This window comes from Chiloscyllium plagiosum, chromosome 13, assembly GCF_004010195.1.
Source record: "Chiloscyllium plagiosum isolate BGI_BamShark_2017 chromosome 13, ASM401019v2, whole genome shotgun sequence".
In the NCBI taxonomy this organism is placed as follows: Eukaryota; Metazoa; Chordata; class Chondrichthyes; order Orectolobiformes; family Hemiscylliidae; genus Chiloscyllium; species Chiloscyllium plagiosum.
Genome location: NC_057722.1, coordinates 55,807,500 through 55,823,838, shown reverse-complemented (window position 1 = coordinate 55,823,838; position 16,339 = coordinate 55,807,500). Strand labels below are relative to the sequence as shown.

At 38.8% G+C, this 16,339-nt stretch overlaps 1 protein-coding gene across 1 annotated transcript in view; it reads right to left on the bottom strand.

The window, feature by feature from the left end:
• The window catches only part of LOC122556390 (sentrin-specific protease 5-like), a 38,970-nt gene continuing 22,631 nt past the window's right edge, over positions 1-16,339 (bottom strand). Inside the window, exons 8-10 of the mRNA XM_043703023.1 lie at positions 14,663-14,746; positions 5,925-5,975; positions 1-2,420 (exon numbers count right to left, since the gene is read on the bottom strand). Coding sequence (XP_043558958.1) covers positions 2,310-2,420; positions 5,925-5,975; positions 14,663-14,746 — 246 coding nt within the window. The 3' untranslated portion in view covers positions 1-2,309. The remainder of the gene's footprint in view (positions 2,421-5,924; positions 5,976-14,662; positions 14,747-16,339) is intronic.

Below are 16,339 nucleotides of genomic sequence, written 5' to 3'. Positions count from 1 at the left end.
TCTTGGCAATGTGTTCTACTTTATTCTCTTATATACAGTACAATTAATTGGCAAAAACATCTCCCAAAAGGAGCATCACACTGCACACCAAAAGGAAAAGAAAACATTATAGGGAGGACAAAGAAGCCAGTAAGAAAGGGTCAAATCATCCTCAAATACTTTATTATCCAATCTTCATAACACAGAACTAATTACAACAGCTTTCCTTGCAGCAATTAAAAAAAGTCTCCTACTTACAGCTTCTATTATTGCACTAATGTTTATAATTTAACACATCTTTCATCTCCTAATCTGTAAAAGACTTGGTGGGATTCAGGACACAGCACAATATAATGTACTAAGATAGTTCTATCTCAGTACAAAATAGCTGCTATTAATATTTAATTTCATCATTGCACCCTCCTAAAGGGTACTGGACCTATGGTACACTGTTCAACACCATAATGCAGGCTGAGCGCAACTACTTGGTGCCAATGAGGGTTTGAACATTCTAAGTTAAAGTTGCGACAAGGAGCGTGAAACCACAGTACCAAGATAAGGCAGTTTATTTTCAGAATCATAACCAGAACTTCCATCTGCAAGTACCCAGCAGTTAAGATATAGATCAGTTTCTGATTTAAATACTTAGCAAGAGGCACTGGACTATTATAGAAGGAAGTTTTAATGATTTTTCAATTACAGATTTCATTTCAAGTGATTGGGACAATTTACTGTTGCAATGGAATACATATTTTCAAAGCATTGAATATACATATTCTAGGTTTACTCTGGGTTCTGGCAAAGGGCAAAATTTTACAAGATTTAACTATGGGAGAGAAAGAAAATCAAACATAAAATCTGAAATCTATTTGCAGTATTGTTGCAGAACACAGTGTGAGGCTAGCTGTCTACATTTTCCCCAATATTTCAAAATTGAGCACATCTAGAAACATTCTCACCCTCAAATACCCATTTATTTAAAATTTTCTGCACTTAGTTTTAGTTTCCATCGTTTAGTTTTAGAAAGGCAAATTAAAAGTTAACATTGGTCAGACACTAGTTTTCTAGGTTAAAAATCACATGATTTGACCACTGTGAAAAATATTAAATAAAATGGAACTATAAAAGTACAGTAGTGTAACAGTTGTATTATTTATTCTGAGCACAAGCTTAAATCCCACCATTGCTGTTTGCAAATTTTATGTTAAAAAAAGATAGCAGTAAAATGAGTATGAAGGTGTTGGATTGAAGACTTTAAAAAGCCCAGTAATGAACCTGTGGGTCCTTGCCTAATTTTATTTATATATATATATGTGACTGCAATCTCATCCCAACACAAATCACTAGTAGTTCAGGAGATCCACCATTTCAGGCCAATTTAGGGATGGACAACAAATGCCAATCTAGCTAGCAATGTTCACAGTCAAACTAAAAGCGAAAGGTTGGCATTACCCAAGTTTGCAATATCTCAATATGCCTCAATATTTGATGTTTAAAATGAAATAAATTCTACACGGAGCCTAGTTCATTTTTCATTTTCCAGAGATGATATAGCTGAAATAAACTACAAAATAATAATACTTTGTTTAAACAGTAAGGGAAAAAGCTTTTCATCAGTAAAATGCAAGGCAAAAACATGCACCAAGTTAAAGATCAAATTATAACTATGTTACTCCAGAAAATCCATTCCATTGTTTTACTAATAAACTGGAGAAGCACAGCCCATCAAACATGTGAGAAAGAAAACTTGAGAAATAATTTTAAAAATATGCCTTGGGTTAAACAGGTTAAATTTTAGCATTGATGTCCAACTGTGATCATTGCCTCGGCATTCACAGTCCTGTTCCCAGAGTTCCTGTTTTCTTGTTAATGAAAACATCTTCATTTTTAAACATGCTGCAGCTTAACACAATGACCTCATGGTCATTAAACATATGTGGGAAAAGTGAAAATCTCCCCAGTGGATACAAAGAGGGGATTCTCACTTAATAATACCTGGAACAATTTCTACACTAAGACTTCAGTTTCCCCCTTAATGTAAATTTAACCACTTCCTTTACTTGAGAGGTTCTCAAAATATGCAGACAAAAAGGAAGTCTAAATTTTTACTCTACTGCTACATGCAATTTGTCAGCAACAGGCCAGTCGAGCAAAGTTGTGCTTTTATTAAGTCTGAATGTGCTCAGGCCATGCATGCACCTGGAAAGAGGTAAACACTGCAACTGTGTCTTCAGTACTTCCTCCCTGCTTTCTGTACATCATGTAACAGAACTGGCAGACCAATTTCCTGGAATGAAATTTCCTGGGAGGAGTCTTAATCACTTGGCAGCTCACTCCATCAGTTTGCACTCACACAGTTCTCTGTAGATCAGCTTTCTTACTTCAGGCATGTCTTTCTGAGAAAACTGAAATGGTCTTCCTAGAGCCAGGCACTTGCAGTACTAGAAAGGCAATGGAAATATGTCATCAGCACATAAATTCTATATATATAAATATATATATATATATATATAGAGAGAGAGAATTGGAGAGTGGAAATATTGGTAGAAAATGAGAAAACATACCAGCATTTGACATGTTGATTCAACAAAGAACAGAGGAGCCAAGACAGGAAAATAAAATTATATAATCCCTGAGCACATTTGCAGAAACAAATGTATAAATAGTACAGAAGATCATGTGACATCTTTGTTGTGCACACCAAAAACAAGGGATCAACAATACAAATTAACTAATTCCTTTTTTGGTGATGGCTGAAGGCAGAACTTTCACTAGATTACTGGAATAAGTCCCTGTAATTGCTTCTGTAACATGGAACAATAGAAGAGATGTTGATGGCAGTTACACTGCAGTGGTTTGGGACTTTAATCATAATTATGAGACACACAATGCTGCTATGCTGATGATCCAAGCTGAGATGTACCATTTAGGTTTAGTACTTTTAGCCAGGGTAGTTAAATTCTCATCGCATTAGTGTACCTGTCTACAATGAACCTTAACAATTTATTCATTTCATTACAATGAACATTGCCTTAATTCTCGTTTGAACGTGGCAGGTTTGTTTTCAGACGTTTCATCACCATACTAGGTAACATCATCAGTGAACCTCCAGATGAAGCACTGGTGGTATGGCCTGCGTTCTATTTGTGTGTTTAGATTTCCTTGGATTGGTGATGTCACTTCCAGTGGTTTGTATGTGGATGGATGTGTATATGGAGGAAACTCGATTATCCGAATACTAATTATCTGAAAATTGGATTATCCGAAGGAGATCTCAAGGTCCCCCGATAGAAACATTACATCAAAGACAAGTTTCCAACAGTGATCTCTTTTGTTTACAGTGATTAAACAGGCACTGTCTCGAAATGACTGACCTCCTGCTTTCCCTCTCTCCCCACACTTGACCTGGAGTTCTACAGAGGGGTGTACCCTAAACCTGCCCTTCCCCAGATAATCTAACATTGCACTGTAGAGGGCAAATGTGGAACCTCAAAAAGTTGTGTGTGTGGCTGTATGTGCACGCTATTTGGAGACTTACCCCACAAAAGCAGTCTTATTGTTGGTGTCCAGTCCGGCTGCCCCGGAGAGGGGGCAGGAGTGTACAAGGTTCAGGGGCAGTGTTGGGGTTGGAGAGTGGGGGGGGCGAGGGCGGTGACTCGCACACTGTAAGCTGCTTTGTTTCCTGAACGGAAGCAGACTTTAAAAACTCCGAGCACCAGAGGAAAGGCATTTAATCAATTAACCGAACGAAATAGTGCCTGTCCATTTCGTTCGGACAATCGAGGTTCCCCTGTACACCTATACAGTGTATTCAAAAAGAATGAGTACCCAATGAACACAGTCCGCCGATTTCTTAGTAACAAACACAAACAAGCAGAGAAAACACGTCCAGAAACCCTAGCCACTCGCCTCCTACAAAGACATCTCAGAAATGACTGCCAGACTACTCAGACCCCTTGGCATCATGGTAGCTCACAAACCCACCAACACACTAAAACAGCAGCTAATGAATTTGAAAGACCCTATACAGACAACAAGCAAAACTAATGTCATTTACAAAATATCTTACAAGAACTGTAACTAACACTACATTGGACAAACAGGCAGAAAACTAGCCACAAAAAGCCATGACCCACTCTCACTAGTATCCTTACATACAGATGAGGAAGGATACCAAGCCAAATAGAGACACACTCGAGAATTCCTAGAAGCTTGGCATTCCAACTGGAACTCTCATCAACAAATTGACTTGGATCCTATTTACCACCCCTGAGAAAAAGAACAGGAAATGACATCACCAACCTAATGAAACCTAAACAGAAATAGAAAGCAGGCCATACCACCAGTGCTTCATCTGGAGGCTCACTGATGATGTTACACAGTATGGTGACGAAACTTCTGAAAATGAACCTCCCAGCTCAGCGAGCAAACCTACTTCCAAAACCTCCATCTGAGTTACAAATCTTCTCAAAACTAGCTATTTCCACAAGCTTAGATGTTCCAGGCAGGCCAACACAAGTTTGTACTTCAGTCTTTCTTGAAGATTATTTCCCCCAAATTAAAAGCTCTAATAACAACCTCATGAATCTAGAAAGGCAAATCAATTCTAAGCAGTTCCTGATCTATGGCTAAGATCCTCAAAACTGATTCACCACAATGCAGCCTGACAGCTACCTGCTATCAATAACACAATCAACACAAGTCAGGTTTGCTACAGAAGGTTGAAATTAAAGGTAAATTCTCTGGTCTTTCACTGAAGCCACTTGTTTCGCATGACCAGTTTCTCGTGATATTTTAGTTGTCTTGGCAATCTCAACAATAGCCTGAATGCTTTTCGTTACTTGGTCACTTCAGGGATGTAACTAGGTCAAATATCTGACTCTGCTCTTTAACAATAAAGATTAGAAAAAAGACAAATCAAATATTACTTAATGTTGTTTCACAGCAAACAGAAATACTGGAGAGAAACAGTAATATTTAAACAACTCTTTCCAGAAAATCGTGTCAAAGTGTTGAGATTCTAACTAATTTACAATAATGTACCTTTTAAGATGGTGCTATAAGAAGTGAAGTTGAAATAGATTTTAAAAGCTATAAATTTATGGTTTATGGAAGCATATATTATAGTAGGATTACAGTAATATCTTCCTATTTCAGAACTATGGTGATCCTTTGGCATCAAACTATGGCTTCAAAGTTACAAAGGATAGATTGAGTCCAGGTTTCCATGCTTGCATGGGAAAAAAAAAATAACCAACTGTTTTATGTTAATTAGTATAAACATCATGCAGACCTGTTGCATCTGAAAATAAGACAGATAGCTTTGCAATATTTCAAAACAGATCCTTTCAGATGCTTATATTTTCAACATTTTGTTTCAGCAATATCTGATTTTAAAACAACTGCGGCTTCCCCATTATTTTGACCACAAAACAGCATTAAGACATTTTTTAATGTAACAAAGCTGCACAATCAATTTTGTAGCATTAACTTAGCCTGCAATTTATTAATTTTAGACTCTCTCAACTGCTTCTCTAATAAAAGCACTTCAAATGAAATACTGTGAGTGAAGTGTTGAGATTTATCAGAGCTTTGACATGGCAATATATAAATGAAAGGTTTATCCACTTTGCTTCCAGTGAAGGTGGTAACCATTTCTGGGTTACAGTTTTATTTGGACTAGTAGCCATTTCAAACCTCATACTTTTTTTTTAAAAGTTCATTTGAAATCCCTACATATGTATTGAAAAACGAAGAGAAAATTCTTCTCCCCATGATCCTGGATAATCCATTTGTGACTTTTCTGCTTTTATAAAGCGGTTTCAATCCTTGCTAGCTTGGAACCATTCTTAGCCTTCACATGGTTTTGAACATTTTACGAGTGATCTTGCTTCGCAACCACTTTTCACAACCAAATCCTAAAAGAAAACGGGAAATTACCATACCTGAAGAACGAACACACCACAGTCACTATCATTTTTCTGTTGAGGAATACACTATGGGAGAGAATAACACAGACATTAATTACAATATATTAGTAGTTCATTTACTAACTTAGTCATTTTAAATGTATTTTGCTTTAATAACCCTCAACTTAGCTTGGGGAGAAAGCAGAGCATAAGCCTGCGAAGAAATGCACCAGGAATAGAGAGAATATGGACAGTGGGTGGGACTTGTGGCCCACCTTTACTTGGGAGAAACAGCAGACCTGCAATTAAACACACCGGGGCAGAGATATATGAACAGAGCACAGGGGTCAGGTCCATTCCTTACCTGGGAGAGACAGTAGTCAGCATACTGGCAAGGAAATGCAAAGAGCACACAGCACTGGGCGAGCCTGCACAGGACATAACTGCAAGGAAATGCACAGGGGACAAAGCATTGGATTAAGGCATACACTTACCTGAGAGAGTATGCAGAGGGATGCTTCGAGTGTCTTCTAAAATACCAGGTTTGAAAAAAAATCAAAAGACTGACATCACAGCAAAGCCATAAGCTAGGGTGAGAAGTATCTGTTTGCGAAGAGCTTATATTCATTGGACTGGATTGCAGAGTAATTTTATTTTTTGCTTTCAATTTCGGATGAAGGTAAAAAGTCTGAAAGTACACTTTCAGGCATAGCAGGACAGTTCAGCTGTGTGGAATACTGTGCTGTGCTACGTGGGAAGTTGTGGATTCTTCATGTGGAAGGAATTGTCCATCTGCAAAATCTTGAACTCTGGGCTCAGAACTTGAGTGGCACTGAAGTCACTATGCCACTCCCACATAGCTGTGAACCATGTGGATAGTATGTTTAATCAAGTGGTCATACTGTAGATTAAGCAGAGGGGGAATGCATGATTTCCAGGCAGTCTAGAAAGACCACAGAGGCAGGGCAAAAGTCCTGAATCTCTCTCACTCACGAACTGATTTTCCATTTTGGATACTGATGATGGCAATAACTCATAAGAATAATGCAGTGGAAGACAAGCTTTTGGCACTGCAAATAGCTGAGGCACACAGGTGTGAGTGGAGGAAGAAGAATGCTGGATAACTTTACAGTTGGGGACCAGACAGGCTGTTTAGTGGCTGTAGACATGTCTACAGAATGGTACATCACTGCCCTGATGCCAGGGTCTGGTATGTCATAGTGTAGCTGCAGGATTTTCTTTTGGGGAAGGGAGATAAGCCAGAGATTGTGCTGTACCTTTGCACCAATGACATAGGCAGAAAGAGGGATAAAGTCCTGAAATTAAAATTTTTTGTTAAAATTTAGGGAGCTAAGCAAAAGACAGAAAACCAAGACCTCAGGATTGCTCTCAGTACTAAATGCTAGCCAGCATAGAAGTAAAAAACTTGAGTAAATGTTGGGTGGAGTGGTGCAGGAGAAAGGACTTTAGAATTCTGGGGACTGAGTCTGTTCTGAGGCAGGTAGAACCTGTACAATGAGGATTACTTTATCAGGACTGGGACTAATATCCTCCTAGAGACTTGTATTAGTACTTTTGCTGATGGGCTTAAACCAGTTTCTCAGGGCAACAGAAATTTAAGAAGGATTTCAGATAGAAAAGCCAGTTATGAGAAGAAGAAAAGCTGTAACTGAATGTGGAAAAGCTGGTACAGATCAGTGTTTGATATATGGCAATCTCTGTGATGTCAATTCAATGACTAATGCCAGTGATGTCAAGGCTGAAGGTTAGGTTCTCTCTTGTTGGAGAATGTAATTACCTGGCTGCTGTGCAGCATGAATGTTACTTGCCATTTATCAGCCCAAACCTGGATGTTGTCCGAGTAGTGCTGCATATGCAGAGTGACAGCTACAGATAGTGACATTCTGTAATGATATCCTAGGGCTATGATGATTGACCTGAAAAATGTGTTGCTGGAAAAGTGCAGCAGGTCAAGCAGCATCAAAGGAGCAGGAGAATTGATGTTTCGGGCATAAGCCCTTCTTCAGGAACTTCGATTCTCCTGCTTTGATGCTGCCGGACCTGCTGCGCTTTTCCAGCAACACATTTTTCAGCTCTGATCTCCAGCATCTGCAGTCCGCACTTTCTCCTATGATTGACCTCAACAACCATTACCACCATTTGCACACATTGGATGATCAGTGAATTCATGGCGCTACATGTTAAGGGGTATTATTACATTAGCTACAGAGTGTTCAAGAGGGACTGATTATTATGGGATATTTGCATTTTGGAGGAGTGGCCTAAAAGGAAGTAAAAGGTGTAGAATCTGTTTGATGGAGCTAAAGAACAGCAAGGGGCAGCAAGTGTTGGTCAAAGAGATTTATAAGTCTGCAAACCATAGTGGCAACGTACGTGCAGGATTAGTTGGGAAATTAACATTTCATAATTAATTTAGCTATTATTACACAAAGTACATTGATTACTACAATATTCTGCTTAACTGTATCTAAACTAATTAGAAAAGACTCTCACTTCACCTAGGACAATTGGGACGCAATAACAATTGATTGTTGCAGGCTGGAAACAGTTAATAAGCAGCAGCTTTTAGCAATAAAGTTGCGCACCAAGTTTGAAATGAAAGTTAACCCGCTGTCCAATTGGGAGCTGAAGACCCAAGACCAAGTACCAACCTACACTCAAGTTGAACTGGAAAGCAACAGCCATAGTATGCCCATAGTATTATTCATAACTGAAATAACGTTTCCTGAGTTACTGCAAGCCCTTCTCTTTTTGCCTCATTGGTTACAGTTTTATATGAGCAAATAAACCTTGGAATGAGAATTTAAATTGTAATTTAAAACAGAAAAAGGGCACAGTACAAATCAGAAAATTAGGTGTTTGCATGTAGCAAGGGAATGGATGACTTCAACCTACATACAGACTGGGTAATTCTAATGAAAACCAATGATATGGAGGAAGAATTCATGGAATGTATTGGACATGGTTTCTCAACACTGAGGAATACTAACTAGGGAAAGATTACTGTAGATCTAGTAATCAGCAATGTGAAAGGGCTAATTAATAATATTGATATATGGTAGAATTTTCCATTAAGCTTGAAAAAGATATAGTTCAATGTGAAATAAGGATCTTCAATTGAAAGGCAACAATGAAGGCACGAGGAAGAAGTTAGCTGTGTTGAATTTGAAAAATACAACGGTTTGACGGTTGATACGCAATTTAAAGAATTAATGCTTAGTTTTCAAAACAAAACATTCCATTAAGATTATAGGATGTGGGAACAGAAATTGGCTATTCAGCTCAGGTCTGTGCGGCCATTTAGTGAGTTCATGACTGAATTGATGATCCTCAACATCATTTTCCCTGCCTTTTCTCCATAACCCTTTTAATTAAAAAAAAATCTATCACATATATATTTGAATATATTTAACAACGTAGCCTTGACAGCTGTTTGTGGTAATAAATTCTACAGAATCGACATCACCTTCAGATAAAATTCCTCTTCATCTGTATCTTTATTCTGAGAGAAAGATACAGAGAGAGAGCGCGAGAGAGAGAGAGAGAGAGAGACACAGAGTGAGAGAGAGATACAGAGAGAGGGGGAGAGAGACAGAGAGAGATACAGGGGGGGACAGAGAGAGAGAGACAGAGAGAGAGAGACAGAGAGAGAGAGACAGAGAGAGAGACAGAGAGAGAGACAGAGAGAGAGACAGAGAGAGAGAGACAGAGAGAGAGACCATTCTACAGACCTTATAGACTGCTCCACTGTCAACTCTAACTAGTCAGATCTTATGTATTATTTGATTTTGAATCACAACCCTGAAAAGAACGCATGTTTAATTCAAGACTAATGAATCAGTTTAAATGCAACCTTATGGTAACATCTCCGCCTCAGGTACAGAATGATTCGGTGCCTAAATCAAAAGCAGGAATCTGCTCCGAGCTTAAAAATTATTCTAAACCTAACAATTGCATCCATTGCGCAAGCTGTGCAAGGGTACCTTATGAACTCTTGCAACTAGCTCAGACTGGTACCTCTGTATGATAGGAACTTATCTCGCCAGCAGACGCCTAACTCGGCTGGATTTGTTTTTCCCTCCTGATGAATGGCTCAGGACCTGTAGGAGCGATCAGTCAAGCACACACAGACCTGTCAATTAATTTCTCTTCCTTACAAATTATTGTCTTTCACTGTTATCCATCTAATTAAGAACATGCAGTATTTTTCAAGCTTTTTGTATAAAGGAAGCCACTTTGATAGCCATTGTGTCAGTATAGCAGAGTAGCCTGCCAGGGCTCTTAAACAGCTGATATCTTACTCTCCTGGATTATGAGAACCTAGTTAGTTTGGCTTATAGGTATCAGTGTTATGTTGTAACAGTGATGCTATTAGTAAATAAAGGGGATGACTAAAATTAAACTAAACTGTAAGAGGCTTTTATTCCAGACTACCAAAGAGTACGATCTCTGGGACGAACCAAGAGAGGCTTACAGGTCTGAGTCCACAAGGGATTCCCTGGGTCGTCTCAAATCTGGACTTTAACAGGACAGTACCTCCACACCTTCATAACAGATTATATCCCTGGGCCTAGATTCTCCCACAAGGGGAAATATTCGTTCTGCATCCATCACATCAAAACCAATAAGAATCTTGTACATCTCAATAAGGTTGCCTCTCATTTTCACAAATTCCATTAAGTACAGACCCAATCCACTCAATTTCTCATTAATCAATCCTTCATCAGGGGCAGCACAATGGCTCAGTGGTTAGCAGTGTTGCCTCAAGCACCAGGGTTCAATTCCCGCCGCTGGCGACTGTCTGCGTGGAGTTGGCACATTCACCTTGCGTCTGCGTGGGTTTCCTCTGGGTGTTCTGGTTTCCTCCCACAATCCAAAGACGTGCAGGTCAGGTGAATTGGCCATGCTAAATCGCCCATAGTGTTAAGTGCGTTAGTCAGGCGTAAGTATAGGGTAGGGGAATGGGTTTGGGTTGGTAACCCTTCGGAGGGTTGGTGTGGACTTGTTGGGCTGAAGGGCCTGTTTCCATACTGTAGGGAATCTAATCTTATCTAAAGATACCCAAGATCAGCTTAGTGAATCTCTAGAGTGTCTCTAATACCAAAATATCTTTTCTTTGAAAGACACCCAAAATTGTAGCTGTTGTCCAACTAATGCCCTGTATAGTTTTAGTAAGCCTTCTCAAGGATTCTAGCTTTTTGTGATTATGAACGGGGACTTCCAAATCCCCCTGTGCTGTAGATTTCTGCAGTCTCTCTCCTTTTAAATCATATTAATTTTCTCTATTCTTCCTGCCAAATTACATAATGTCATATCTTCTCATATTATATTCCACCTACTGATTGTTTTGCCTACTCACTTAACCTGTCTGCGTCCTTTTGCAGATTGTGTGTGTTATTTGCCAACTTGGCTACAATACATTTACTTTTTTCATTAGTCATTAATGTAACTTGTAAATAATAGTGGCTCCAGCACCAATCCCTCTAGCACTCCATAAAGTTGTGATCCGAGAAATACCTCCTTTATTCCAACTGTTTATTAACTAGTCAATCCTCTAGCCATGTTAATATATCTCCAACACCATGGGATCTTATCATATTAAATATCCTAATATGCAGTGCTTGATCAAACACTTTCTGAAAATTCAAATACTTTACATCCACTGCTTCCCCTTTATCCTGTTTGTTATTTCCTCAAAAGAATTCTAATCAATTTGTTTGGCATAATTTTTCCCTTCATGAAGCCATGTCCCTTCTGTTTGATCCTATTATGTATTTCTAAATGCTGTTAACATATCACTCTAACATTTTCCCTAAAACAGACATAACTGGTCTATAGTTACCTGGTTCTCATCGCCTTCCCTTCATAAATAAAGTTGCAACATTGGCAGTTTTCCAGTCCTTGGGAATATTTCCAGAATCTAAGGATTCTTGGAAGATGGTCAGCAGTTAGTTAAAATGTCCATCAGGAAAAACAAGAGAGTGTCATGATTGACGTGGGAAGTTAAAGGTAGTATTAGATCAAAGGAAGAAGCTTAAAAAAGATTAGAAAAAGTTTAAGCCTGAAAACTGGGAGAATTCTAGAAGGCAAAGAGGACCAAGAAATTTGAAATTAGAATTTATTATAAAGGATGTGACACAGTATATTTAGAATATAATTGTCTGATTGGGCAGAGTCAATATGGATTTATGAGAGGGGAAAACAAACTGATTTAACAAATTGACAAACTGATCCAATTTTTTTGAATATGTCACCAGGGTGGACATGGGGGAGCCTAGTGGATTGGTCCATTTTCATCTTCAGAATACTTTTCATAAAGACCCTCACAAGATTAGTAATCCTATGCACTTTAATTTTGCTTATGTGTATTTTACAAGCATGGATTAAGGATTAGATAACAGGCAGAAAGCAGACAGCAGGAATAAATGGGTCATTCTTAGGTCAGCAGGCTATGACCAGTGGGGTAATGCAAGGATCATTGCTTGGCCTCAGCTTTTCACAATCAGTATCAAAAATCTGGATGTGGAAGCCAATTGTAATGTTTCCAAGTCTTCAGGTGATATAAAACTTGGTAGATGGCAAGTTGTGAGGGGCATACAAAGAGGGTTGAAGGTGATTTAGGTAGGCTGAATGAGGAGGTTGGAGCATGGCAGATAGAAAATAATGTAAATGGTGAGCAGTTATCCACTTTGTGTCTTCTATCAAAGGTAAAGAGTACTAGCACGTTTTGAAAAGATTTGTAGCTCAGGTTGAGATTCTGGATGTAGGTTTGCTCGCTGAGCTGGAAGGTTCGTTTTCAGACGTTTTGTCACCATACTAGGTAACAACTTCAGTGAGCCCATGGACAAAGCACTGCTGATAGTTCCTGCTTTCTAATCATATCTTTGGGTTGATGTCATTTCCTGTTTTTTTTCTCAGGGGGTAGCAAATGGAGTCTAAGTCAATGTGTTTGTTGTCTGCTTGTTTGGGTTTGTTGCTGAGAAATCTGCAGACTGTGTTCATTGGGTACCTGTCTTTTTGAATACACTGTATAGGAATACTTAAACAGTGTATTAAAAAAGAATGGGTACCAAATGAACACAGTCCGCCGATTTCTCAGCAACAAACACGCCCAGAAACCCTAGCCACTCTCCTGTACATCAAAGACATCTTGGAAATGACTGCAACTCTAGTCAGACCCCTTGGCATCATGGTAGCCCACCAACACACTCAAACAACAGCTAATGAACTTGAAAGACCCTATACAGACAACAAGCAAAACTAATGTCATTTACAAAATACAGTGCAAGAACTGTAACAAACAGGCAGAAAACTAGCCATCAGGATGCATGAACACCAACTAGCCACAAAACAACATGACCCTCTCTCACTAGTATCCTTACATACAGATGAAGAAGGACACCACTTCGACTGGGACAACACATCCATCCTAGGACAAGCTAAACAGAGACACGCACGAGAATTCCTAGAAGCATGGCATGCCAACCGGAACTCTATCAACAAAAACATTGACTTGGACCCCATTTACCACCCCCTGAGAAAAAGAACAGGAAATGACAACACCAACCTAAATAAACCCAAACATATAAATAGAAAGCAGGAAACATCAGCAGTGCTTTTTCCAGAGGCTCACTGAAGATGTTACCTAGTATGGTGACAAAACGTCTGAAAAAGAACCTTACAGCTCAGCTAGCAAATCTACATTCAGGTAAAGATTACTTTTTAAATGGCGAAAGATTTGAAGTGGAGATGCCCAAAAGGATCTAGGTGTCCTTGTTCATAAGTCATTGAAAGCTAATATGCAGGTGCAGCAAGCAATTCAGAAAGCAAACATGTTAGCTTTCATTAAACAGGATTTCAGTACAATAGGAAAGAAGTCTTGCTTTAATTGTATAGAATATTGCTGAGACTGTACCTGGATTGTTATGTACACTTCTGGTTCCTTGCCCAAGGAAGGATATACTGTAATTGTAATTGAGGGAATGTATCGAATGGTTGGACTGTCCTATGAGGAGACTGGGCCCATATTCTCTGAAGTTCATAAGAATAAGGGGCAATTGCATAGACATTTACAAAATTCTTAAAAATAGACAGTGTATAAACATGAAGGATCAGAACTAGGGACGGTCTCAGAATACAAGGCAAGCCTTTAGGACAGAGATGAGGAGAAACCTCTTAACTCAGAGGGTGATGAAGCTTTGTAATTCTCTTCCACAGAGCGCTGTGGAAGCTCAGTCATTATACAAAGTTCAAGACAAAGAGAGACAGATAGCTACTAATGGCAACAAGGGGAAATGGGGATAGTGTTGAATATAGATGATCAACCAGGATCTAGAATTGTAGTGAAGGCTCTAGGGGCTGAATAGCATACGCCTATGTGCCTAACCCATACTCCAAATTTCTGCTGTAGACTACCATTATACCCATGGGAAGGTAGGATATCACAGTCAACTCAAACCTTGTCTTCAAATCACATCCACATATAAGCACTGCTCAGCCAGATTTATAAATCAACAATGTTCTCACTTGAAATTAACTGCAATAACATCATCAACTCTACTGAGATCAGCACAAGAACTAAACATATGCGCAATCTGTTTTAGTGGAGGGTACTGGAGGAAGTCAACTTGTTTATATGAACATATTACAAAGCTGCAGTTTACAATCTTCATATGAACGAGGGTATGCAAAGTGTGTGCTAATCGGAAGTTTGCTATAAATTGAACTTTAAAGGAGGTGAGTTCAAACTTTACCGTCGTGGCAAATGCTTTCCACCCTTCCAGGAATGCAGGACGATTCCTCTCACCAGCTTCTGTCTTCAAATATTTCAGAATGTTCTGTGAACCAAGAAAGTTAGGTAAATCATGGACAGCAAGACTTTTTAAAAAAAAAGTACTATTTTGAAGCTGCTTCTGGCTATTGTGCTGAGAATCAAAGACTCAAACTCAGGCCAATCAGCCCCCTCCCTGTTCAACAGTGTTAATTCCTTCCTGAAGGGGTTTGCTTTTGGCTGGGATATATTTCCACACCTGCAAGAGTCATTCTCCAGCACCTTACCCCAGTTAGCTGCATGAAGATGGAAGCCAAGTTCAATTCTGTGTGGGTCAAGATATTTACCAAGATTCTGAATATTAATGCAAGACTCAGATTGGATTCAAAACATTAATGCTATTCTCCCTAGATGTTGCTGGACCCAAGTTTCTCCAGCATTATGGCTTGGCTTTGCACCAACCTTAAGAGTTTAATTTTTGCAAACCACAGCAGTACCTACAGTATTCCTTGAAACTAAATATTTCAAGAACAATTTCACTATGGACATACGTAATTTCAAAGATAAGCAATTTTAACTAAATTATAACATGGTGTAGCTGTGCCATAATGAGGAATCTCACTATATTAAAGGAAGGAGATACCTAGTTTGTGTCCAGGATTCCTTAAATAACAAACTGCTAGCCTGGGCCAAGCCATCATGGAAACTGGCATATTAAACTTAAGTGGTTGCAAAGAGACAGGAAGATTACAATAAATATTTGCTTGACAATAATTACACTCTAAAGCTGTCCTTGCTCATAGCTGCAACATAGAGAAACAATATAGTGTCTGCCCGCCTTTTACCTATGAAGTGAAAGCACTTACAGTAAGTGAATAACACACTTAAATAAAAATCACCAAGCATTTTGAACAGAAGTACAGAATTCTGTACAATAATTGCAAACACAAGTATTCAGGGAACAACAATTTTCCTTGTTGTCAAGGAATTTCCTCCAAATACATTTCAAAATTCTGAGTAGCTTTGTTGAGGATGCCTATACTAGGGTGACTTCACAACTTGGTCCACCTTCTATTGGAACAATTTATATCAGTGATTTGATCAAAATCCTAGATTCCAAGAACTTATCTAATTGCCCATTAGCATTAAAGAAAAATCCTGCTGCTCACCTGATTTGTTTTTGGACACGATGCTTGACATATGGCCTGTCTTCTTCACAGCCCCATTAGTTCCTTTACACCACTTCCTGTTTTGGGAATAACCAACCAAAAAGCTGGAATGTTTTTACATTTGGACATGAATCGCATTTTTTTTCAAGCATATTGGGTGCATTGAGGATTCGTGTATGGGGCTAAGGAGACCTCCACTCATGTCACTTTGAAAGATTAATGGGTCTTAACCACAGGATGAGGCAAGTCTTTCTTTTTGCTTTGCCTTTTCTGATTTTGGCATCTTTTATTCTCCTCTTTCGGTCCAAAGTATCGGTCTTTCAATTTAGGATTCCTCTGTTACCTTTGTCATTTAAATCAAATTCTTTCCAAGATAGTATACTTTATTCATTTTTAAATGGAGAGGAACACAATTCAAATGTGATAGCAATTAAATAAATAATGTTTATTTAGTTCACTGCAGCGAATGAAGATTATAGTCCCGGATTTAG